At 49.4% G+C, this 24,871-nt stretch overlaps 1 protein-coding gene across 6 annotated transcripts in view; it reads left to right on the top strand.

Moving 5' to 3' along the window:
* The window catches only part of GCN1 (GCN1 activator of EIF2AK4), a 67,678-nt gene that overhangs the window by 13,969 nt on the left and 28,838 nt on the right, over nucleotides 1-24,871 (top strand). For 5 of the 6 annotated variants that reach the window (XR_004176217.1, XR_004176218.1, XM_031650812.1 and 2 more), the window contains exons 6-28: nucleotides 2,305-2,403; nucleotides 2,496-2,630; nucleotides 3,499-3,567; nucleotides 3,695-3,803; nucleotides 5,067-5,141; nucleotides 5,410-5,538; nucleotides 6,070-6,120; nucleotides 7,122-7,238; nucleotides 7,467-7,640; nucleotides 11,052-11,204; nucleotides 12,772-12,864; nucleotides 15,771-15,846; nucleotides 15,996-16,155; nucleotides 17,244-17,433; nucleotides 17,514-17,656; nucleotides 18,456-18,634; nucleotides 18,923-19,016; nucleotides 20,100-20,213; nucleotides 20,332-20,530; nucleotides 21,411-21,566; nucleotides 21,996-22,177; nucleotides 23,337-23,417; nucleotides 23,714-23,857. Coding sequence is in view for 4 of the 6 variants with exons in the window: in XM_031650812.1 (XP_031506672.1) it covers nucleotides 2,305-2,403; nucleotides 2,496-2,630; nucleotides 3,499-3,567; nucleotides 3,695-3,803; nucleotides 5,067-5,141; nucleotides 5,410-5,538; nucleotides 6,070-6,120; nucleotides 7,122-7,238; nucleotides 7,467-7,640; nucleotides 11,052-11,204; nucleotides 12,772-12,864; nucleotides 15,771-15,846; nucleotides 15,996-16,155; nucleotides 17,244-17,433; nucleotides 17,514-17,656; nucleotides 18,456-18,634; nucleotides 18,923-19,016; nucleotides 20,100-20,213; nucleotides 20,332-20,530; nucleotides 21,411-21,566; nucleotides 21,996-22,177; nucleotides 23,337-23,417; nucleotides 23,714-23,857 (2,922 nt within the window). In the remaining 2 variants the exon portion in view is untranslated. The remainder of the gene's footprint in view (nucleotides 1-2,304; nucleotides 2,404-2,495; nucleotides 2,631-3,498; nucleotides 3,568-3,694; nucleotides 3,804-5,066; nucleotides 5,142-5,409; nucleotides 5,539-6,069; nucleotides 6,121-7,121; nucleotides 7,239-7,466; nucleotides 7,641-11,051; nucleotides 11,205-12,771; nucleotides 12,865-15,770; nucleotides 15,847-15,995; nucleotides 16,156-17,243; nucleotides 17,434-17,513; nucleotides 17,657-18,455; nucleotides 18,635-18,922; nucleotides 19,017-20,099; nucleotides 20,214-20,331; nucleotides 20,531-21,410; nucleotides 21,567-21,995; nucleotides 22,178-23,336; nucleotides 23,418-23,713; nucleotides 23,858-24,871) is intronic. The other variant, XM_031650813.1, reaches the window with a different exon arrangement.

Below are 24,871 nucleotides of genomic sequence, written 5' to 3'. Positions count from 1 at the left end.
TCTTTCGTTGCCCAGGTTGGTCTTGAACTCCTGGGCTCAAGGGAACCACCTGCTTTGGTCTTCCGAAGTGCTGGGTTTATAGGCGTCAGCCACCATGCCCAGCCAGTAATCCTTTCTATACCACACTGTATATAGGGAATCTTCTGTTGTTTATGGTTTTTTATCGTTACTAACAGTGCTGCAATGAATTACCTTGTACATATGCCATTTTGTATATATGCAAACAGAATTTATCAGCATTGGTTTCATTTTTTTTTAATTTTTTTTTTAAGATGTAGCCTCGCTCTGTCGCCCAAGCTGGAATGCAGTGGCACGATCTCGGCTCACTGCAAGCTCCGCCTCCCAGGTTCACGCCATTCTCCTGCCTCAGCCTCCCGAGTAGCTGGGACTACAGGCGCCCGCCACCACGTCCGGCTAATTTTTTGTATATTTAGTAGAGACGGGGTTTCACCGTATTAGCCAGGATGGTCTCAATCTCCTGACCTCGTGATCCGCCCACCTCGGCCTCCCAAAGTGCTGGGATTACAGGCGTGAGCCACCGCGCCCGGCCCGTTTTTTTATTGTTAACTAACAGTGCTGCAATGAATAACCTTGTACATATGCCATTTTGTATATATGCAGATGGAATTTATCAGCATTGCTTTCACAAGCGTATCTGTTTTCTTTTTTTTTTTTGAGACGGAGTCTCGCTCTGTCGCCCAGGCTGGAGTGCAGTGGCGCAATCTCGGCTCCCTGCAAGCGCCGCCTCCCGGGTTCACGCCATTCTCCTGCCTCAGCCTCCCGAGTAGCTGGGACTACAGGCGCCTGCCACCTTGCCTGGATAATTTTTTGTATTTTTAGTAGAGACGGGGTTTCACCGTGTTAGCCAGGATGGTCTCGATCTCCTGACTTCGTGATCTGCCCGTCTCAGCCTCCCGTGTAGCTGGGACTGTAGGCGCCCACCACCACGCCCAGCTAATTTTTGTATTTTTAGTAGCAATGGGGTTTCACCATGTTGGCCAGGATGGTCTCGATCTCTTGACCTTGTGATCCGCCCGCCTCAGCCTCCCAAAGTGTTGGAATTACAGGCGTGAACCATTGCACCTGGCCTTTTTTTTTTTTTTTTTTTTGTTTGAGGTGGAATTTCGCTCTTGTTGCCCAGGCTGGAGTGCAATGGTGTGATCTCGGCTGACCGCAACCTCCGCCTCCTGGGTTCAAGCGATTCTCCTGCCTCAGCCTCCCGAGTAGCTGGGATTACAGGCATGCGCCACCACGCCCGGCTAATTTTGTGTTTTTAGTAGAGACGGGGTTTCTCCATGTTGGTCAGGCTGATATCGAACTCCCAACCTCAGGTGATCCGCCTGCCTTGACCTCCCAAAGTGCTGGATTACAGGTGTGAGCCACTAGGTCCGGCAGCCTCTGAGATTTTTTTAGTCGAGGACCTATTATGTATGTCAATCTGGGTTGGATGGTGTGAACTCCATGCAGTTCGAATCGCCATATCAAGCTGCACTTCTGTATTCACAGTACTCAGCATAGAGCCTGCCATGTAGTCAGTGGTCAGTAAGTATTTGTGGAATTAATGAAGGACAGGTCAAGGCAGATATGAAGTAAATGAGACAGGACCCTTATTCTTTTCCTGGATGGCACTTAAACCTCACTGAAATTGTATATTCATTTGTGTATTTATTTGTTTAATATCATTTTTTTCCCTCTGAATTCTAAGGTACATGAAAGCAGGAACTGGCTGGGCACAGTGGCTCACGCCTGTAATCGCAGCACTTTGGGAGGCCAAGGCGGGCAGATCGCGAGGTCAAGAGATCGAGACTCTCATGGCCAACATGGTGAAACCTTGTCTCTACTAAAAATACAAAAATTAACTGAGCGTGGTGGCACGCATTTGTAGTCACAGCTACTTGGGAGACTGAGGCAGGAGAATCACTTGAACCCGGGAGGTGGAGGTTGTAGTGAGCTGAAATTGTGCCACTGCACTCCACCCTGGTGACATAGCGAGACTCTGTCTTAAAAAAAAAAAAAGCAGGGACCATATCTGTCTTACTCCCCTTGTGGCTTCATTGTCTGACTCATAATAGGTGATCACCAAATACTTATTAAATGAACCCTAGCGGGAACAGTGTCGTTAAAGGACAGAACTAAATGTGTGAGGTGGAGGGAGGAGGATCTGGCTGGAGTTGAGTGGGAGAAGCTGAGTGGAGATGAAGCCAGGATTTGGAGGGGCTGATGGAGGTCTTTGCAGGCTTTGAGGGCCATGGGACCCTCAATCTCGTGTCCCATCTTGACCTGAGTCTTTCCTGGTCCTGGCAGGTGGAAGTGCAGTGCCTGCTCTTGCTGGAGGTGCTGGGCGGCTCCCACAAGCACGCCGTGGATGGTGCTGTGAAGAAACTCACGAAGCTGTGGAAAGAGGTGACAGGACTGCAGGGGCTGGCGGGCATTGCTTCTTCCATGCCACTCCCCCACTGCCATCTTATACACCTGCCTGGCACTTTCCTCTTTAGAACCCCGGGCTGGTGGAACAGTACTTGTCAGCCATTCTCAGCCTAGAGCCCAACCAGAACTATGCCGGCATGCTGGGGCTGCTGGTGCAGTTCTGCACGAGCCACAAGGAGATGGACGTGGTCAGTCGGCACAAGGCAAGTGCCAAGGCAGAGTGACTGTGGGTTTGCTACGCTGGGAATGTTGGGAGTTCGCTGGAGGGAAGGAATAGGAACCTGCTTTGCTCTGGTGACCCTAGCTGTTGACCTCATCTGAAACTTGTTGATTTTCTCATGTAAGACTCTGGCCATTTGCCATGATACATGAACTTTTAGGAGCTGGAAAGTTTCCCTTCTGTTTCTGGCTTGGGTGATAGTTTGCTTGTTCATGCAGTCACTTATTTATCCCAGTTGAGTGGCTGCCATGTTCTAGGCACTGTGCCCGGTGTTGGGGGTATACCAGCGAGTAAGGGAGCTGTGACCCCTGCCCCCATGGAACTGAGTCTGAGAAACTGACATTAAACAGATAGTCTAGTTAATTATAACTAGTATGTGCTACAAAGGGAAAGTGTGAGAAGCTGTGAGACTCTACAACGGAAGGACCTGATTTAGGCTGTGGGTCAGAGAACACATCTCTCTAAAGAAGGAACTTTGAGAGTGAAGAGGAATTAGCAAGGTCAAGAGGTGAGGCAGAGCATTTTGGGCAGAGAAAGCCTGTGGGCAGGAACAGAGAGGAGGCGAGAGGAGTTGGAGTGGCGGGAATGGGTTAGAGTGACACAGCCAGCTGAGTGGTGGGCAGGGCCTTATAAGCCATACCAAGGACTTTGGACTTTATCCCAGAGGGCCATGGAAAGCTGTGGAAGGGTATTAAGTGGGGTTGCATGATCAGTGGGACCTCTATGCTTAACACTGAAATTTGGGGCATTGATTTGTATTTTTTGGAGGCACTCTAGCAAGAGGGACCCCTTAGGCCAGTGATGAGACATTTGAGAATGTCAGGATCTAACCAGAGCTTTGTGTTCTCTAGAGCGCCCTACTGGACTTTTACATGAAGAACATCCTGATGAGCAAAGTCAAGCCTCCGAAGTACCTGTTGGTGAGCGAGAGGTGGCCGTTACTCACCTGGACAACTGATCCCATTTTCAATTCTGGGATGCTGAACTCTTTTTCCTTCTTGGTCCGTTCCCATGAGGGCTAGGTGCCTTATTCCTTTTTCTTTGTAGGATAGCTGTGCCCCTCTGCTCCGATACCTGTCCCACTCAGAATTTAAGGATCTGATACTGCCCACCATACAGAAGTCCTTACTGAGGAGTCCAGAGAATGTTATTGAAAGTAGGTTGCTGTCAACCAGGATGGTGGGAGGGAGACGAGTTGCCTATATCTCTGTTCTCGATATTTGGCAACAAGAAGTGTGTGTGGTAGGGGCGAGGGAAGGGGGATGTATTCACTGTTTACCTGGTTGGGACCTTGGGAGAGAGATTGGGGACCCTTTTGAGATTATGTTGGAAGTCAGCCAGATGCATTGGCTCACACCTGTAATCTCAGCACTTTGGGAGGTGGTGGTGGGCAGATCACTTGAGCCCAGGAGCTCAACTTGGGAGGCCGATGTGGGAGGATAGCTTGAGCCCAGGAAGCGGAAGTTGCAGTGAGCCAAGATGGCAACACTGCACTCCATCCAGCCTGGGTGACATAGTGAGACCCCATCTCAAAAAACAAAAGAGAGGCCAGGCACGGTGGCTCATGCCTGTAATCCCAGCAGTTTGGGAGGCTGAGGCAGGTGGATTACCTGAGGTCAGGAATTTGAAACCAGCCCGACCAACTTGGTTAAACCCCGTCTCTAATAAAAACACACAAAAAAGTCAGACATGGTGGCATGTGCCTGTAGTCCCAGCTACTCGGGAGACTGAGGCAGGGGAATCACTTGAAACCGGAAGGTGGAGGTTCCAGTGAGGCAAGATCACTCCATTACACTCCAGCCTGGGCGACAGAGCCAGACTCTGTCCAAAAAAAAAAAGGGAAGAAAAGGAAAGTCATGGGCTATCTTTTTAGAAGAATGCACAAAAATATATCCACTAAGAATACTGCATATAATTTTAGGGGTTCAAGAACCCACTGGATCAGTTCATAGCTTTATTTAGGTGCTAGCTGTTGTTTTGATTCCCAGAAAATATCAAATGTTCACCTTCAGAGTTGAGTGGAAGAAAACAAAATATCCTCTCACCCCGCCACCTCCCCAAAAGAACTTTCTGGAGACCATTCAGGTTAAGAACCTCCTCTCTAGACATTCTGGACTTAGTATGGAGGTGGCACTTGAAATCATGAGATCTGAGTGTTGAGTCTCTGTCCCTGTGTATCTTAGTAAAATGTGTTGGTGGAATGTTGGAAAGGGAATTTTTGCTGATTGGGATGGGGAGGTATACAGCTTTTCAGCAGAGCTTTGGGACTACTCATGTAGCCTGTAGAGATGAAGGGTGGGCATGGTTCCATGTGGCCGGACAGCAGGCCAAGTGACATTTGCTGGGGAGTAGGGGAAAAAAATTATCTGTTGAATTTATTGCTGAGATTGACATGGTCAGTGCTTTCTGTCCCCCTTAGCTATTTCTAGTCTGCTGGCATCAGTGACGCTTGACCTCAGCCAGTATGCCATGGACATCGTGAAAGGACTGGCTGGTGAGTATCCCAGCCCCTCTTCAGCCCATAAGTGGCACCTTGGGTTTTGGTTGTACTTGTCCTAATTGTTGTAGCGGGGTAGGGGACAGCTCAAGGTAGTAATAAGGCCCTAACCTAAACTACATTGGCACTGGCAGTTTCTTTCTTGAGATTATTTGAATGAAAGCATACAGCTAGTTCTGAAGAGATGGCAGCATGGAAAAGACAAAGACGAAAGTCTGGATGCTCAGTTGTTGGCTGCTTCTGAGCAGTGGCTTTGTGTGTCCAGGTCACCTGAAATCCAACAGTCCCCGCCTCATGGATGAAGCTGTGCTGGCACTGCGTAACCTGGCACGCCAATGCAGTGACTCTTCGGCCATGGAATCCGTGACCAAGCACCTATTTGCTATCCTCGGAGGTGAGCAAGCCTTCTTGGCCATGGGAGTGGTTGAGGCATGGTCCCTGGTATTTCCTTCAACTGGGATCTGAAGGGGACTTGATGCTCCAAGTCTGCTCGTGGCGAGGCTGTGTGGCCAGGAGGACATCACACTGGAATGTGAATGTGTGTGAATGAACAAAACCCTGCACGGGTGGTGTAGATGGGGTGATCTCAGGTTTTTCGTTTTTAAGATGCACATTTTTATAGGCATAGCAGAAAAGACTAAAGGAAATACACCAGAAAAGAAATGTCTTTGAGTAGTGGAAACATGATTGCCTTTTAAATGTTTTTCTTTATATTTTTTCTGTTTCACAAGTTTTCTGTAGGAACATTCCTTCTTCAGTCAGAAAGCAAAAGGCTAGTAAATATTGTTTTAAACCCAGCTTCACAACACAAAGGCTACTTCTGGAATCACAAACCATATTGTGGCATCACACATGTGACTGCATTGTTCACTCTCTTGGGAGCTGTGGCATATGTAATGTGAATCTTTGCTGTCTCTCCTCTCAGGCTCGGAAGGAAAACTAACTGTTATAGCCCAGAAGATGAGTGTCCTCTCAGGTACAGGATTTCTTTCTTTTTTTTTTGAGAAGTCTTGCTCTGTCATCTAGGATGGAGTGTAGTGGTGCCATCTCAGCTTACTGCAACCTCTGCCTCCCAGGTTCAAGCAATCCTCGTGCCTCAGCCCCCTGTGTAGGTGGGATTACTGGTGCGCACCACCACGCCTGGCTAATTTTTTTGTATTTTTAGTAGCGATGGGATTTCACCATATTGGCCAGGCTGGTCTCGAACTCCATGTTCCTGGTGTCAAGTGATCTGCCCGCCTCAGCCTCCCAAAGTGCTGGGATTACAGGCAGATACAGGATTTCTCTGCTGGGAGTAGAGCTGTGATCTAGTAGTAGATAAGCTTTTTTTTTTTTTTTTTTTTTTTTTTTTTGAGATGGAGTCTTGCTCTGTCACCAGGCTGGAGTGCAGTGGCACAATCTTGTCTCACTGCAACCTCCACCTCCTGGGTTCAAGCACTCCTCCTGCCTCAGCCTCGTGAGTAGCTGGGACTACAGGCACGCACCACCACACCCAGCTAATTTTTTTTGTATTTTTAGTAGAGACGGGGTTTCACCATGTTGGCCAGGATGGTCTCGATCTCTTAACCTCATGATCCACCTGCCTCGGCCTCCCAAAGTGCTGGGATTACAGGCGTGAGCCACCACGCCTGGCCTAGTAGTAGATAAGCTTTAACGTAATTCTTAGGTGAGGCGAATCCTTCTTTGGATCTTGACTCCTGTGACCATCTTGGGTCCAGCCTGCCCCCTAGGACCCTGCTGCTTGCGTGCTTGGCAAGAGGGACTTGTTCAGGTCTAGCAGGAGGCTTGGCTTCTATAGAAGGCAGGAGGTGTAGAGGAGGCATTGAGGGAAGATCAATAATGGCCAAAGGAGAGGTATGCCTGCTGGAGACACCGAAGAGGCCTGTGACCCAGAGTGCAGAGGTGGCAGAAGTAGGAAAACTTCCCTCTTTGTGGTTTTGTGCTGATAAGGGACTGAACAGAGAATCTGCCTTTTAGGGATTGGGAGCGTCAGTCATCACGTGGTGTCTGGACCTTCCAGTCAGGTCCTGAACGGGATCGTGGCTGAGCTGTTCATCCCATTCCTTCAGCAGGAAGGTAATTCCATTCATCATGGTGAGCATGCGTTTTGTACTCATCCTTGACCGTGGTTTTTCACAATTAGAGCTTCGCTTCCATAAACCTCTCCTGAAGACACACCTCCCTCAGAGAGCACGGCTTGGAGCTGTCTGAAATATCACTGCTTCCTCCCCCTTGTACTCTGGCCTGTTTTTTGCGCTGCTTGCAATGATTTGACATGGTTATAAGACATTGGACTGACTGGACTTCTGCTTTTTGTCCTAGTTCACGAAGGGACCTTAGTACACGCTGTCTCAGTCCTGGCTCTCTGGTGTAACCGATTCACTACGGAAGTGCCCAAGAAGCTCACTGAATGGTTCAAAAAAGCTTTCAGCCTTAAAACCTCCACATCTGCGGTGAGGCACGCCTACCTGCAGTGCATGTTGGCCTCTTATCGGGGTAAGACACCTCCCAGGGCTAGTGTCCGGGTCTCCGTGCAGAGGTGACCGAGTCTTCAGGGTATTATTAGTGTTCCTGCTTTCCCTGTTAGTTCAGCTTATTTTGCACCATTTATTTCTTCCGGAAATAAATGAGAGCATTCGGCTTAGCTCAAAATCAGAATTCAGTCTTCACAACAAATTCTGACTTCTCCCCCTCGTCAGACTTTCGAAGTACAAAGTTTTATTCAGAGAGGACAAGAACCAGAACTTGTCACTACAGTATCTGAAATCATGGAGAAATGACTCAGATAAGACTGGTTTAAGGGGCCGGGCGCGGTGGCTCAAGCCTGTAATCCCAGCACTTTGGGAGGCCGAGACGGGCGGATCACGAGGTCAGGAGATCGAGACCATCCTGGCTAATACGGTGAAACCCCGTCTCTATTAAAAAATACAAAAAACTAGCCGGGCGAGGTGGCGGCGCCTGTAGTCCCAGCTACTCGGGAGGCTGAGGCAGGAGAATGGCGGGAACCCGGGAGGCGGAGCTTGCAGTGAGCCGAGATCCGGCCACTGCACTCCAGCCCGGGCGGCAGAGCGAGACTCCGTCTCAAAAAAAAAAAAAAAAAAAGACTGGTTTAAGGGCTGGGCATGGTGGCTCACACCTATAGTCCCAGCACTTTGGGAGGCCGAGGCGGGTGGATCACCTGAGGTCAGGAGTTTGAGACCAGCCTGGCCAACATGGTGTAACCTTGTCTCTACAAAAATACAAAAATTAGCCAAGCATGATGATAGGTGCTTGTAATCCCAGCTACTTGGAAGGCTGAGACAGAGTCGCTTGAGCCCGGGAGGCAGAGGTTGCAGTGAGCCGAGATCAAGCCATTGCACTCCTACCTGGGCAACAGAGTGATACTCTGTCTCAAAAAAGAAAAAGAAACATCTAGGAGATTCCAGGGCCTCCTCTTGAGAGGGGACACCCTTCTGTGTGAAATGCCTTGTCTGATGAACTTTGTACTCACTTATTTCTTTTAATGATAAGGGAAGAAAAATGTGACCACAAGAGGTTTTTGCACTGAGTTGAAAGCAATTAATCTTTTTCTGAAATACGTCTCTCAGCTCAGAATCATAGATCATCTTTGTGCAGTGGTTTGTGAGGTTTATTCAAACCGTAGTGCTGACTATGTGCTGACTGAAGTTGTAGATTTTCCATGGTGGAAATGTACAGGCAATACATTGTCAGCTGCCTTAGGATATAGTGAACTCACATCCATGACTTAAAAACAGTCTATGAGGCCAGGCAAGGTGGCTCGCGCTTGTAATCCCAGCACTTTGGGAGGCTGAGGTGGGAGGATTGCTTGAGCCCAGGAGTTTGAGAACAGCCTGGGCAACAAAGTGAGACCCCCCATCTCTACAAAAAATTAAAAAAATAGCTGGGCATGGTAGTACATGCCTGTGGTCCCAGCTACACAGGAGGCTGAGGCAGTGGGATTGCTTGAGCCCAGGAGTTCAAGGTCAGCCAGGGAAAATAGCAAGACTCTGTCTCTACCAAAAGTTATACAAAAAGTCTAGGTACTATATCAGTTTGCATTATTGCTGCATTGAATGACCGTCAGTTGTAGGTGGGACCTTGAATTGTAGATGGCAAAAACTTGGTTTTACCTAGTCTCTTCAGCTTGAGCTAGTTCTGCTCATTGCATTTATTTTTAATTTATTTTTTAAAAAAGGAATGCAGAGTGCCAGAACTCAATGCTCATTGCTTTTAAAATAAACATAAACCTTTTAAAAACCAAACAAAACCTTTATAATAAAAATTTTTTGGATTCGAATCCATAACATTGTCTGGAAAACTGCTTTCATTATAAAATGTACTGATGTGCCTGTTTAGTAGCTATGAAAACATGGAACAACAAACCCAGGTATGGAGGTGCAGGGGAAGAAAACATGGGCTTGAGCTATAGTTTTTTTTGAGATGGAGTTTCTCTCTGTCACCCAGGCTGAAGTGTAGTGGCGTGATCTTGGCTCACTGCAACCTTCGCCTCCCGGGTTTAAGCGATTCTCCAACCTCAGCTTCCTGAGTAGCTGGGATTACAGATGCCCACCACCATGCCTGGCTAATTTTTGTACCTTTTAATAGAGGCAGGGTTTCGCCATGTTGGCCAGGCTGGTCTTGACCTCCTGACCTTGGGTGATCTGCCCACCTCGGCCTGCCAAAGTGCTGGGATTATAGGCATGAGCCACTGCTCCTAGCTGAACTATAGTTTTAACTGGTTTCTCCTTTTTTTTTTCTTTTTTTTTGAGACAGAATCTCACTCTGTCGCCCAGGCTGGAGTGCAGTGGTGCGATCTGGGCTCACTGCAATCTCCGCCTCCCGAGCTCACGCCATTCTCCTGCCTCAGCCTCGCAAGCAGCTGGGACTACCGGCGCCCGCCACCACGACTGGCTAATTTTTTTGTATTTTTAGTAGAGACGGGGTTTCACTGTGTTTGCCAGGATGGTCTCCATCTCCTGACCTTGTGATCTGCCCACCCCGGCCTCCCAAAGTGCTGGGATTACAGGCTTGAGCCACTGCGCCCGGCCTTTTTTTTTCTTTTTTTTTTTTGAGACGGAGTCTCGCTCTGTCGCCCAGGCTGGAGTGCAATGGCGCGTCTCAGCTCACTGCAACCTCCGCCTCCTGGGTTCAAGCGATTCTCCTGCTTCAGCCTCCTGAGTAGCTGGGATTACAGGTGTGTGCCACCACACCCGGCTAATCTTTGTATTTTTAATAGAGACGGGGTTTCACCATGTTAGTCAGGCTGCTCTGGAATTCCTGGCCTGGTGATGCCCCCACCTCAGCCTCCCAAAGTGCTGGGATTACAGGCGTGAGCCACCGTGCTTGACTTCCTTTTTTTTTTTTTTTTAAACGAGTTTAGTTCAGAGGTCAGTGGATTGGTTCTGGTTTTAGAATTTGGGTCCGAAGGTCATCTGGTATGGGGGAAGAGTACCAGGTGGGAATTGATAGGATTGAGGGTGGCACTGACTTGCCTCAGCTAGCTGTGTGACCTTGAGCAACTCACTTAATGTCTCTGCTTATCCATCAATTGAATAACTGGACCACACCCGGCTAATTTTGTATTTTTAGTAGAGACGGGGTTTCTCCGTGTTGGTCAGGCTGGTCTCGAACTCCCAACCTCAGGTGATCCACCCGCCTTGGCCTCCCAAAGTGCTGGGATTACAGGTGTGAGCTACTGCACCCAGCCATAAGGATTATCTTTCTGCCTCTAATTTTGTGGCTGTAGACTTTAAGTTTTGATTTAACTGTACTTCTTTTTGAGATATTTGAAAAATTAACTGAAGGGTTTTAGTCATCTGGTTCACAGCTAGTTAGATAAATCCTTTCTCAGTCCTGTCATTTCCAAGAATCAGGATGTCCTTTAAGGTGCTTGTCCTCTCTCCACAGGTGACACACTGTTGCAGGCCCTGGACTTACTGCCCTTGCTCATCCAGACAGTGGAGAAGGCAGCCTCCCAAAGCACTCAGGTTCCCACAGTCACTGAAGGGGTTGCCGCAGCCTTGTTGCTTTTGAAGCTGTCAGTGGCTGACTCACAGGCTGGTATGAGTCCAGAGATGTCCAGGATGGTAGAGATAGAGACCTCTGACAAGAGTCCTTGGGAGGAGGGTCTTGATGTTCAGGGTTAGCTTGGTTCTGACCACACTGGATCAGCCACAGGTTTGCTTGTCATCTGCAGGATGAATCTTAGGGTTGCATGGGCAGTGGGAATGCAGTCAGGGGACTGTCATCGTCCCACTGTCCTTCTTCGTTCTGTTGCTCCAGTGCTACGTGGGCTTGTAGATGATACCCAGATGGACCAGGGTTTAGTATTGGGACTGTTTGTTTCAGTTGGTTATACATTCATACAGTACAAAATTCAAAAGGATATAACATGAGAAGCTACCCCTTAGCCCTGTCTTCTCCCTTAGCCGTTAAGTTTCCCTCCATAAACAGTGTTATCAGTTTTGCACTTCGGGAGGCCGAGGTGGGCGGGTCATGAAGTCAGGATTTCGAGACCATCCTGGCCAACATGGTGAAACCCCATCTTTACTAAAAATACAAAAATCAGCTGGATGTGGTGGCACTTGCCTGTAATCTCAGCTTCTTGGGAGGCTGAGGCAGGAGAATCACTTGAATCCGGGAGGTGTAGGTTGTAGTGAGCTAGGATCATGCCACTGCACTCCAACCTGGGTGACAGAGCGAGACTTTGTCTAAAAAAAAAAAAAATAAAAGACAAAAAAAAACTGGTATTACCAATTTTATGTCCAGAGATAGTGTGTTCATGTAATTGAACATATTGGGTAACATACTCTATATATCATATTAGATACTATATATATACTATATATCTTCGAAATGATTCCAAATCAGTACATCAAAAAGAGCTTTCTCATTTTTTTGTGGCTACATCGTATTTCAGGCTTTCTTTATTTCATCTCCCAGTCTCTGCACTGGGCCACACCTGAACTTACTTCTTTGGTTAGGAAGGGAGCTCAGCTCTCCTCATGTAGTATGGTGTGCCCACTGTGGCCATGCAAGGCACTAGGCTACCTGGGGGAATGCTAAGATGAACATGACCTTCTACAGCAAATTTCAGGGTGCTTACTTCATAGTAGGAGCGAGGAAATACAAAAATATATCCATAGCTTAAGACAAAATGTGGCATTAGAGCAGTTTTGAAGGAGAGATTGCTTTTAGTTGGGGGGATGGGTATTGGGAAGGGTTTCATGGAGAAAGCATTTGAACTAGTACCCTGAAGACTGGGAAGGATTTCATTATCCTGAAGGGAATGACCCAGCGTGAGTCCAAACAGACCCAGTCAGGGAAGGGCAGGGAAAGCCAGAGTCTGTAAACCTCAGGTATTCCAGCTTGGTGCCTGGGGTGGATGGGAATTCCGGGTGAGAAACAGTTTACCTAGGCTCCTGTAGGTAGCAGAGAACCACCGAAGAGTTTCATACAGGAAGTGATACCAGAAGGACTGAGGTCAGTTCCCCTAAAGAGCACTGAGCCTCCTGCTGCAGAGGAGGGTTTGCCAACAAAGCCCACCCCAGCAGCTTCAGGATGGAGTGGGTCAGCTCTGGGGGACATGATAAGCTGCGTCGTGGGGGTAACCTTTTGTTTCTTGCAGAGGCCAAACTGAGCAGTTTCTGGCAGCTGATTGTGGATGAGAAAAAGCAGGTTTTCACTTCTGAGAAATTCCTGCTTATGGCTTCAGAGGATGGTAAGTTACTCCACGCTTAGTTGAACTCAGGAGTCAGGCAAAGTCTCTGGAAAATCTTCAGAGAAGACCCTTTCTTGACCAGCCAGTCAGGTCTGCAAAAACCTGGGCCAGAGTGATCTGGCCAGCAGCTTAGCTGTTATGGGAATAATTTCATTCCTGTAGGGAATGTAAGGTTAGGGAAGTGGGACTTGGGAGATGTGTGGAGACAGAGCAGTAATGGCTGTGGAGCTACGATATGAGCTGTAATTATAGCTGATTGGGTAATTGGTGCTGTCTCCGAGGTTTTCTTGTGTTGAGGCAGCTGAGAAGCTCTTGTGGAGTCTGGCAGGCTCTACTCCCCCACCAAGAGACACAAAAACTACTGGTTTCTATCCTGGCAGAAAAGGAACAGTTGAATTTTAAATGTGTGTTTAAAATTCTACATTGCCTTAGGGGTGTCTGCCACTAATTGGTGATTTGAAAAGTCTTTTGACTCATAAATCGTAACATCCCATTAATGAGCTACAACTGTTAGTCATTTCCTGGTTTTAGAAAAATTTTTAGTTAAATTTTGAAAAGGAAATAGACTAATGTAATTCAGAAATAGATACAATAGGGTCTACATTGAAAATTATACCCCTGCTTTGATCTCTGGCTACCCAGTTCCTCGGCTATAGAAAACCAATTTTATTAGCTTCTTCTGTAGCCTTGATATTTTATATATATGCAAGTAAATACCTGTATATGTTTGTTCTCTATCTTTTTTACACAAATGGTAGTGTGCCTGCCGTATGTACTGTGCTTTCTAGACCTGGAAAGAGTCCATGTCAGTCTATAATGAGCTTCATCATTTTTTTTTTTTTGAGATAGAGTTTCGCTCTTGTTGCTCAGGCTGAAGTACAATGGTGTGATCTCAGCCCACCGCAACCTCTGCCCCCTGGGTTCAAACGATTCTCTTGCCTCAGCCTCCTGAGTAGCTAGGATTACAGGCATACGCCACTACCACCTGGCTAATTTTGTATATATATTTTTTTTTTTTTGAGACGGAGTCTCGCTCTGTCGCCCAGGCTGGAGTGCAGTGGCCGGATCTCAGCTCACTGCAAGCTCCGTCTCCCGGGTTCCTGCCATTCTCCTGCCTCAGCCTCCCGAGTAGCTGGGACTACAGGCGCCAGCCATCTCGCCCGGCTAGTTTTTTGTATTTTTTAGTAGAGACGGGGTTTCACCGTGTCAGCCAGGATGGTCTCGATCTCCTGACCTCGTGATCCGCCCGCCTCGGCCTCCCAAAGTGCTGGGATTACAGGCGTGGGCCACCACGCCCGGCCTTTTTTTTTTTTTATTAGTAGAGATGGAGTTTCTCCATGTTGGTCAGGCTGGTGTCGAACTCCTGACCTCAGGTAATCCGCCTGCCTCGGCCTTCCAAAGTGCTGGGATTACAGGCGTGAGCCACCATGCCTGGCCTCTTTTTAGAACTTCATAGTAATTTTCTATCGTTGCTGAGACAGGATCTCACTCTGTTGCCCAGGCTGGAGTGCAGTGGCACAGTCATGGCTCACTGCAGCCTCAGCCTGGTCTCAGGTGGTCCTCCCACCTCAGCTTCCTGAGTAGCTGGGACTATAGGTGCACACCACCCATCCAGCTAATTTCTGTTTTTTTTTTTTAAGAGATGGGGGTTTCACCATGTTGCCCAGGCTGATCTTGAACTCCTGGGCTTAAGTAATCCTCCTGCCTCAGCCTCCCAAAGTACTGGTATTATAGACGTGGGCCATGGTGCCTGGCCTTAGTCTTTTTTTTTTTTTTTTTTTTTTGAGACAGTCTCGCTCTATTGCCCAGGCTGTAGTGCAGTGGCACAATCTCTGCTCACTGCAAGCTCCACCTCCCGGGTTCAAGCAATTCTCCTGTCTCAGCCTCCTGAGTAGCTGGGACTACAGGTGTGCACCACCACACCTGGCTAGTTTTTGTATTTTTAGTAGAGACAGGGTTTTACCATGTTGGCCAGGCTGGTCTCAAACTCCTGACCTCGGGTGACCTGCCTGCTTTGGCCTCCCAGAGTGCTGGGATTACAGGCGTGAGCCACTGCGCCTGGCCAGTAATTTTTAATTATTAAAAAAAAGTAGGTTGGGGCTGGACACGGTGGCTCACGCCTGTAATCCCAGCACTTTGGGAGGCCAAGGCAGGTGGATCATGAGGTCAAGAGATCGAAACCCTGTCTCTACTAAAAATACAAAATTAAGCTGGGCAGGGTGGCAGGTGCCTGTAATCCCAGCTACTCAGGAGGCTGAGACAGGAGAATCACTGGAACTGGGAGGTGGAGGGTGTAATGAGCCAAGACTGTGCCACTGCACTCTGGCCTGGACAACAGAGCAAAACTCTGTCTCAAAAAAAGTAAAAATAGGCTAGGTGCAGTGGCTCACACCTGTAATCTTAGCACTTTGGGAGACTGAGGCAGGTGGATCACCTGAGGTCAGGAGTTCAAGACCAACCTGGCCAACTTGGTGAAACCTTGTCTCTACTAAAAATATAAAACTTAGCTGGGCGTGGTGGCCGGTGCCTGTAATCCCAGCTACTCAGGAGGCTGAGGCAGGAGAATCGTTTGAACCTGGGAGGCAGAGGTTGCAATCAGCCGAGATCGTGCCACTGCACTCCAGCCTGGGTGACAAGAGCGAAACTCCATCTCAAAAAAAAAAGAAAAAAAAAATATATATATATATTTAAAGTAAGTAAAAATAGTATATACTTTTCTTACTGCAAAATACATGTGTGCACAATAAGCAAAAAAGAAAAAAAAACTGTAATTTCAGTTCTAAGTGATAATCACATTTATATTTTGTGGTGAATTTTCAGTTCATTCCAGTTATTTCTGGGTATACATATGTGTGTGTACACTTAACTATTTTAAAAACACTTCCACTGCTTTTCTTCCCTCCTAGCCCTGTGTACTGTGTTGCATCTGACAGAGAGACTTTTCCTTGACCACCCGCATAGACTCACTGGCAACAAAGTTCAGTACGTGAGGCTGGCTTACCTTTTCTTTTGGGCCAAATGAGGCGAAGGCTGGCAGGAACCTGAGAAAGGGTGTGTGGCAGGTAGAAGGGTTGGCTGTGGAAGGCCTGCTCCCGGCCTTCCCCCAGACCTGTCTGTCCCTGTGCTTGTAGGCAGTACCACCGGGCTCTGGTCGCAGTGCTCCTGAGCCGCACCTGGCACGTCCGCAGGCAGGCTCAGCAGACGGTTCGGAAGCTGCTATCCTCTCTTGGGGGCTTTAAGCTGGCGCACGGACTCCTGGAGGAGCTGAAGACTGTCCTCAGTTCTCACAAGGTGAGGGCATCTGGGCTCTAGAACTGGGGCTTTTGGATCCCCTTAGCTGCCCCTGCTTATGCTGTGGGGTTTTGGCTGGGCCACTCCCTGACTGTTCTTTCTTACTCTGTGTGATGCCAGCATCTTCTGCTCTGCCGTTGAGCTCCAGTAACATCTTTCATAGGATTCCTTTTCCTTTTCAGAGACTTTTTTTCCACATGTAGCTTCTTAACCTTTTTTCCAGGGTCTTTTGGGTTTTTGTTTTGTTTTGTTTTGCTCACTGCAACCTCAACTTCCCAAGCTCGAACGATCCTTCCACCTCAGCCTCCCAAGTTGCTGGGACTATGGGTGCACATCACCTATAGTGGCCACTAATTTTTTTATTTTTTATTTTTTGTAGAGATGGGGTCTCGCCATGTTGCCCAGGCTGATCTCGAACTTCTAGGCTGAAGTGATCCTCCTACCTCGGCTTCCCAAAGTGTTGGGATTACACGCACAAGCCACCGTGCCCTCCCCCTTTATGCTTGATTAATTGAATAATACTTTATGTTTTTAAAGCACTTTGTACTTTTGAAGCATTTTCTACCCATTTTTTCTTTTGATTTTTTTTTTTAAACAATGCCTTTCAAAGGCAAATAGAGCTTGGTATTCTTGTGTCATGTGAATTGACCGGGGTTCCAGGAGCTCAAATGACTTGCACAGTGTCTCCCCCGATGGAGGGAGACCTCCAAAGACTTGGATTTTATTTCTGTGCTCTTTGTGCCGTGTTCCCCTGCTTTCCTTCCTCCCTACGCCTGTTGAGGAATGTGGGCCAGTGACAGACTTGCCATCACAGGCTGGGTCTCCTGGACCAGTTCCTGTTGCCTTCTTTACTCCCGTAGGCTTTTTAGATGCAAAGTCACAGGTGCTTCCTTCTTCCAGGCACATCTCACAGCCTGTGGGTCCCATTGCAGGAAGCTGGGTATCCATCTCCACTCCAGCAAGGACCCCAGGGAAGAACTGAGTGAGGAGACGCTGTGTCCATGGCATGTTTGGTTCCTGTGTTCCAAGCCTGCACAGGGCTCTTAGCAGTGGGGTTCTTATGTTTTATCTCACGTGTCTCCACACAGGTGCTGCCCTTAGAGGCTCTGGTGACTGATGCTGGAGAGGTGACTGAGGCGGGCAAGGCCTACGTACCTCCACGGGTCCTGCAGGAGGCTCTTTGTGTCATCTCCGGTGTGCCAGGGCTCAAGGGTGATGTCACTGACACCGAACAACTGGCCCAGGAGATGCTGATCATCTCCCACCACCCATCCTTAGGTCTGTGGCTGCAGTGGGTGAGGGAAAGCCTGGGGCTTTAGGGGATGGGGTAAGAGCAGGCCAGGCAGAAGGCCTCAAAGAGCTCCCTTCCCCTTCAGTGGCTGTGCAGTCTGGACTTTGGCCAGCACTTCTTGCCAGGATGAAGATCGATCCTGAAGCCTTTATCACCAGGCACCTGGATCAGATCATTCCCAGGATCACCACTCAGAGTCCCCTAAACCAGGTGATGGGCACATGAGCTGGTCTGGCCTCAGGTCGGGGAGGGGCCCTCTCATCACAGGGTATAGGAAGAGAGGATTCAAAGAAGCAGGTGAAGGTGGGTAAAATGTAGGCTTGGACCCTTGCACGTGACAGAAATGTAAACTGGTTTAAGCACAAAAGGGAACTTACTGCCTCATTTACCTGCAAAGTCCAAGGATATGACTGGCTTTAGCTAATGCTGACTATAGGGGTTCAGATGTTGCCCTTGGGACATTGTAGGTGATGTCTCTCTTACTCTGTCCCATCCATATTTGTCTCTTGGCTCTGTTTTTCACGATGTGGGCTCCATTCTCAGGCTTTCCCTTTCTGGTAGTACAAGAGCCGCTAAAGTTCCAGGCTTTGTCTCCCCATCCGCTCCTGGGGGAAGAGCTTGCATATTTCAATAATGTTTACTGGCTTGGGGTCGCTTTGACCCTGATTAATCTGACTTGGGAGCCATGCTCATCTCTGCGCCCCTCCTTCTGCTCTGGGTCACATGCCTACCTCTGAAAAAAGTGAGGGCAGCTCCACCTGAACCACGGAGATTGAGAATTGGGAAGGAGTGTATCGCCTCACGTCAGGTGCTGTGTCAGACAGAGGGGCACTGCTCGTTGAGGAAAGCAGACACAGACTCCAGCCGGCCGCTGTGATGGACAGCGCCCAGGAGTAACAAGGCAGTGGCATGAAGAAGGGGAGCCAGTGCCAGGGGCATTCAGGTGTGGTGGCCCTTTTGCCAGTGCCAGCCTTGGCACACACTGACCATGTCTGCATTTGTCTGGCAGTCCTCCATGAACGCCATGGGCTCCCTTTCCATCCTGTCACCGGACCGGGTCCTCCCACAGCTCATCAGCACCATCACCGCCTCCGTGCAGAACCCTGCACTGCGCCTGGTGACGCGGGAGGAGTTTGCCATTATGCAGACCCCTGCTGGGGAGCTGTATGACAAATCCATCATCCAGAGGTGAGACCTCACTTGTGGGCTCGGTTTCCTTTGCTCCCCAAGGGAATGCGTGTAGGATGGAGCCAGCACCTCTTGTGGGTCGAATGCAACAGCCTATCCATTCATTGGCTAAGGGCCTGCTGTGTCCCCGGCATGGTGCGTAGGTCCTGGGTACTAAAGTGTGTCCAGTATCCGGCACTTTGCTGGCGCACAGTGCTTAACAGCTAGTTGGAATTTCATGGCTGGCGGGAGACTGACAGGCCTTGCGGTTCTTTTCAAGCTGGCTGATGACCCACTCTGGTGTTTCAGTGCCCAGCAGGACAGCATAAAAAAGGCCAACATGAAGCGAGAGAACAAAGCTTATTCCTTCAAAGAGCAGATCATCGAGCTGGAGCTGAAGGAGGTGAGTACACGAAGGCACTCGCAGAAGGTGGCTGCTGAGCTTGGTGGCCTCAGGCTGGTGGCTTTCCCTACTGCATATATGCTGTTCACTTGGATCATCCTGAGGCCCATGGCACACTCCTCTGATGTCTCTGACCAGTGTCTGGTGCACCGGCACACTCTCCCTTCACCCTTGCTCCATAGCTTCTTCCACCCACAACTCAAATCCAGCTTCTTCCTCTGCTGGGTGCTGGCGGCAGTGCACATGTCTCCTCTGCTAAGTGGTGTTGCTGAATTCCATGTCTGTCCCCCAACTTCCTTAAAGGCTGGGACCCATCTAGACTCCTGATAGTAGGCACAGCGCCTGGTACAGTGGGACTTCTGGGGAATCCTGGCTTGATTGCTGAATTCAGCTTTGGGCAGAGCGGGTTCTGACAGGAGCAGAGCACATAGGACTCTTTCCTGTCTCAGCGTTGGCCCTTCTCTGTGTCTTCACAAGGCAGGATTCTTCTTGTCTTTCACATCTCAGTCCACATGTGCCCTTCTCAGAGAGGTGGCCAGCCTGTTCACTCTGTCGAAAGTAGACTCCACCCTTCCTCCCTGTGACTAAGCATCATATTTGTTTCTTTACTAACAGTCGTCGTGACCCAAAAGCATCTGGTTTATGTGTTGGTTTACTTGTTTATTGTCTATCTTCGCTGGCTAGATTGTGAGCTCCGTGAGGGCAGGGACTTGATCTTGTTCCCTCCGGTATTCCTGCCGTCTGGAACAGTGCCTGGCACAATGCAGGTGCTCACTAAATGTTTGCTGAATGAGTGAGTGAGTTCTGTGGCTTCTTGTTTTAGGCCACTATAGCAGGCCTTTTCTAGGCTCAGCTTATCCTGTGGGAGAGCTTACTTCTCTATTACTGTCTCCATTCTATAGAAACGAGGTGGCTCTGGACTTTGTGGGAGGTTGGGGGTGCACATGGTGGGTTCAGAGGCCCAACTCACAGACTTAGAGCTGGCGTGGTGCTGTTTGTGTGGAAGCAAGCTCGCCTTCCTCTGTGGGGGAGGGAGGTCTGTTCCCTGGAGATGAGATTGGTTGGTTTGCCCATCCCCTTTAGGAGATAAAGAAGAAGAAAGGCATCAAAGAGGAGGTGCAGCTGACCAGCAAGCAGAAGGAGATGCTGCAGGCCCAGCTGGACAGGGAGGCGCAGGTCCGGAGGCGGCTGCAGGAGGTGAGTGGCCACCCCCGCCACATACTCACGCCGGAAGAGTGCTGGGTAGCTTGGTCCCGCTCCTTGCTGTCACAAGCAGGGCCCTGCTGACCTGCCTCCTGGGCAACTCTGCTTGCAGCTGGATGGGGAGCTGGAGGCGGCACTTGGACTGCTGGACATCATCCTGGTCAAGAACCCATCCAGCCTGACCCAGTACATCCCTGTTTTGGTCGACTCTTTCCTGCCCTTGCTGAAGTCTCCCTTGGCTGCTCCCAGGATCAAGAACCCCTTCTTGTCCTTGGCTGCCTGTGTCATGCCCTCTAGGCTCAAGGCTTTGGGTTAGTCCTTGTTTGCTGGCTGCAGGGATGGTCCAGGGGTGCCCCTGAGTGCTTGTGGGGAGGTGGGTGGTGGCCTCAGCTGCTGAGTTTTGTTTTCTTGTGGAAGCAGCCTTGGAGGCTCAAGCTGGATGTGCTCAGGAGAGACGTGGTGCCTCCTCTTCTCTCCCACTTCACATCTGTGCCTTCCCTCTGAGGAGCAGATTTTAGATGCTAGTCAGTGTTCGATCTTTGTGTACCAGTTTTAAAACTAAGAAGTCAGAAGTTCAGTGGCAGCGAGGATGGTTTGGTGCAGTGTGGTGGCTCAGCCCAGCCCAGGTCTCCTGAGCAGCCACATGACAGCAGTGAACAGAGGACCCTGTGACCTTTAGCTTCCTGTTAGCTCTGGAGAAACAAACACCAGGCAGGGTGGCTGGCAGTTCTGGTGGCCTTGCTTTTGTGGGTTGGTTAATGGCCTTTAGCAGACTTCTATCCTGACCTAACGAGGATGTTCCCATGAGTGAGGCCAGAATCTGGGAACTGTTCTGAGTGGAAAAGTCAGCTGGTGCGTATGGAATCTGCCAGAAGTGTCACCTGGCTGTCTGGGCTTGTTGCTTAGAGGTGGAGGTGCTGCACAGATAGAGCTGTACTCTTGGCTGGATGACCCTTCCGGTGGCCCTTGTCTCCTGTCAGCGTAGTCATTGTTTGAATGTCCAAAGGGAGTTCCTACCTGCCCTCTGAGGTTGTCACAAAGATCAAGTAAGAAATTAGGTTGGGGACATTTTGGCGAAGCAGATTTTTTTAAGTCAGAAGAGTGAGGCACTGGGTCCCCTGTTTGAACCTGGGCTGGATTCTGCACCTCTGTGTGTGTCATCCCCTGCCGGGTCTCTCCTCTTCAACACAGGCACTTTGGTGAGCCACGTAACCCTGCGCCTGCTGAAGCCAGAGTGTGTCCTGGATAAGTCCTGGTGCCAGGAAGAGCTGTCGGTGGCTGTGAAGAGGGCAGTGACGCTGCTGCACACCCACACCATCACCAGCAGGGTGGGCAAGGGGGAGCCAGGTAAGGGCTGGGACGGGATCAGGGGCACCAGGCCGTGTGAGCTGGTGCCAGGAATGCTGCTCGAGGCACAGCGTCACCCAGGGCCTCCTGAGCCTGGGGGGGTTGGACCAGATGGAGAATTTCTGAGTTGAACCCTGGTAGTCTGTGAGTTGCTGTGAGCCCAGTTGAGTGTTTACTTTTTGTCACTGGCGTCCCCTTCTTTGTTTTAATGCTCACATCCTGGAACTGGGAAGTGTTTGGCAGTAGTAGCAGAACTGGTTTTAGACTGGACCACCAGCTGCTGTCTCCGTCCTCGTGCCCTGTGCTTCCAGGTGTCAGAACGGGCTTCTGGCCTATCCCTTCCCTACCTTCCCTGAGGATGGAAATAGGCAGCAGTGGCCCGGGTCCCTGCCCTGCCTGCAGGATCTTATCTGCTTCTCACTCTCACAGGTGCTGCGCCCTTGTCCGCGCCAGCCTTCTCCTTAGTCTTCCCGTTTCTGAAGATGGTGCTGACCGAGATGTCCCACCACAGTGAGGAGGAGGAGGAGCGGATGGCCCAGATTCTTCAGATCCTCACTGTCCACGCCCAACTGAGGGCTTCCCCCAGCACCCCACCCGGACGAGTGGACGAGGTTGGCAAGGAAGCTTTTCTCTCCCCTTGGTTTAAAGGAGATCAGGGAGGCAGGGCCTGTGGATACTTTCTGTCTCATGAACAGTTCTGGTGGGGAAATAGAGGGTGTATGTTTATACCAACAGCAGCCTCACACAGTGTTGTGGGTTTTTCAAGGCAAAAACGGGTCAGACTGCTTCTTTCACATGACTGTAGACTCTGGCTCTCCTGCCATCCCATTGCATATCAGTCCACCTGATTGAATTTGTTGGCTGCATGAGATTCTGCACTATGGATGTATCATGTTTTACTTAATTCTTTACCTGTTGATGAGTATCTTAAGGTTGTTTCTAACTTTTCCCTGTTTTGAGCAGCACTGTGATGTGCCCTCTGGTATATATATGCCGCTTACTTACCCAGTGTGAGCGTTTCTTTTTTTTTTTTTTTTGAGACGGAGTCTTGCTCTGTCGCCCAGGCTGGAGTGCTGTGGCCGGATCTCAGCTCACTGCAAGCTCCGCCTCCCGGGTTCCCGCCATTCTCCTGCCTCAGCCTCCCGAGTAGCTGGGACTACAGGCGCCCGCCACCTCACCCGGCTAGTTTTTTGTATTTTTTAGTAGAGACGGGGTTTCACCGTGTTAGCCAGGATGGTCTCGATCTCCTGACCTCGTGATCCGCCCGTCTCAGCCTCCCAAAGTGCTGGGATTACAGGCTTGAGCCACCGCGCCCGGCCGAGCGTTTCTTTAGGACAGGTTCATTGGACATGGAATTACTAGATTATATGGCATATTCTGAGCTATACTGTCACCAAGAGTTTTCTTTTTCTCAAAGCCTAATGCAACCTCGGATAGTATTAATATCGTCAGTGATGGGTGAAAGAATGATATCTCATTTTATTTTGCATTTCTTACAAAGTTGAATGTCTCTTCATATGTTTATGGTCTTTCTGGGTTTCGTAGTGTGAATTTCAAGCAAGTTTCAGAATTTAGTTTTTAGTTCCTGAGGATCATGGTTGACCGGGGTTAGCACCTGTGGACCTAACTGTAAACCTAATGAGGTTTCTATGGTGGGGCCGGTATGATCCAGAATGTTCCCCTGTGGGTGAGGGGATGCCCTGTCATTGGCCGCCTGGGTTACAGACCTCCCCACAGCCTCATCTCGACTTACCTGCCGTTCTTTCCTAGAATGGTCCAGAGTTGCTGCCTCGAGTGGCCATGCTGCGTCTTCTGACTTGGGTGATCGGGACGGGCTCGCCCCGCTTACAGGTGACCTGGTTTTCAGTTGGCTGTTGCTGTGACTCAGTTTGTGACCCAGACCTCAGGTCCCAGTATAAAGGGTGGAGTCCTAGTTTCCTTTCAGCCCTCACTTTTGGACTTTGGTAGAAAGACTGCTTTAGAGAGCCAGCCTGACTGTTGTTAGCTAGTGAGGGGTTTTGCCACTGGAGCTGGAGTCTTAGCCCTTGCAGTGCTGTAGGGGTGGCCATTCTCAGTGCATATCCCTCTCTGGCCCCATAGTAGTAAATGATTTGCCGACTGAACCAGTGGATTGGTGTTCTCCTTAGGTTCTGGCTTCAGACACCCTGACTACCCTGTGTGCCAGCAGCAGTGGTGATGATGGCTGTGCCTTTGCAGAGCAGGAGGAGGTGGACGTGCTGCTCTGTGCCTTGCAGTCCCCGTGTGCCAGCGTGCGGGAAACCGTGCTCCGGGTGTGTGCTCAGTCTCTCACAGAGCCTCTGCAGTGTCCCTTGTCACTCTATGCAAGTGCAAATTGCATGATGAGCATTTAAGAGAATGTCCCTCACCCTGGCGGGAGGCCTAGAGGCAAAGAGAAGAAGTCACTTGGTTGGGGTCTCTCTCAGAATCAGAAAACTAAGCAGTCATGATGTATCACTGTATTTTTTCCTTTACCTTGGAACACTTCACTTAATTTTTAAACTGGAATGTAGACTTTGGTGCTTCCACAGACAGACCTAACTTGCAGGAGGAGTTCATTTCTTTTTTTTTTTTTTTTTTTTGAGACAGAGTCTCGCGCTGTCGCCCGGGCTGGAGTGCAGTGGCCGGATCTCAGCTCACTGCAAGCTCCGCCTCCCGGGTTTGCGCCATTCTCCTGCCTCAGCCTCCCGAGTAGCTGGGACTACAGGCGCCCGCCACCTCGCCCGGCTAGTTTTTTGTAGTTTTTAGTAGAGACGGGGTTTCACTGTGTTAGGCAAGATGGTCTCGATCTCCTGACCTCATGATCCGCCCGTCTCGGCCTCCCAAAGTGCTGGGATTACAGGCTTGAGTCACCGCGCCCGGCCTCGAGGAGTTCATTTCTTTAGCCCGTTGCCATGTACTTGGCTTTTTTTCATGGCTTTTGGACCAAAAACTAGAGCATCCCCTTGGAGTGGTAAGACAGTGGTTCCTACCTGCTGATCCATAGCCTCCTGCTATTGATATGTGACAGTTTTCACTGGCTTTTGGTAAAATGTGAAAAATGATGACAATATGGTAACTTTTTCCTTAAAAATTATTTGAACTAAAGGAACACACTTTTTCTGAAGTTTTATCTGTCTGGTTTATTTAACGTTTTAATTTTCACATTAAAAAACATTTTACCACTTCACACCCTAAGGAACTTAGAGTTAATTTTAATTGATTTCACTTTAGCCACTTGTGGTTAGTGGCTCCATCTTGGACGGTACAGCCTAGAGAGAGGTGAGGAGGCAAGTCAGAGGCTCTTC

This window comes from Papio anubis, chromosome 9 (genome assembly GCF_008728515.1).
Source record: "Papio anubis isolate 15944 chromosome 9, Panubis1.0, whole genome shotgun sequence".
Lineage (NCBI taxonomy): Eukaryota > Metazoa > Chordata > Mammalia > Primates > Cercopithecidae > Papio > Papio anubis.
This window is presented reverse-complemented; position numbering and strand designations above follow the sequence as displayed.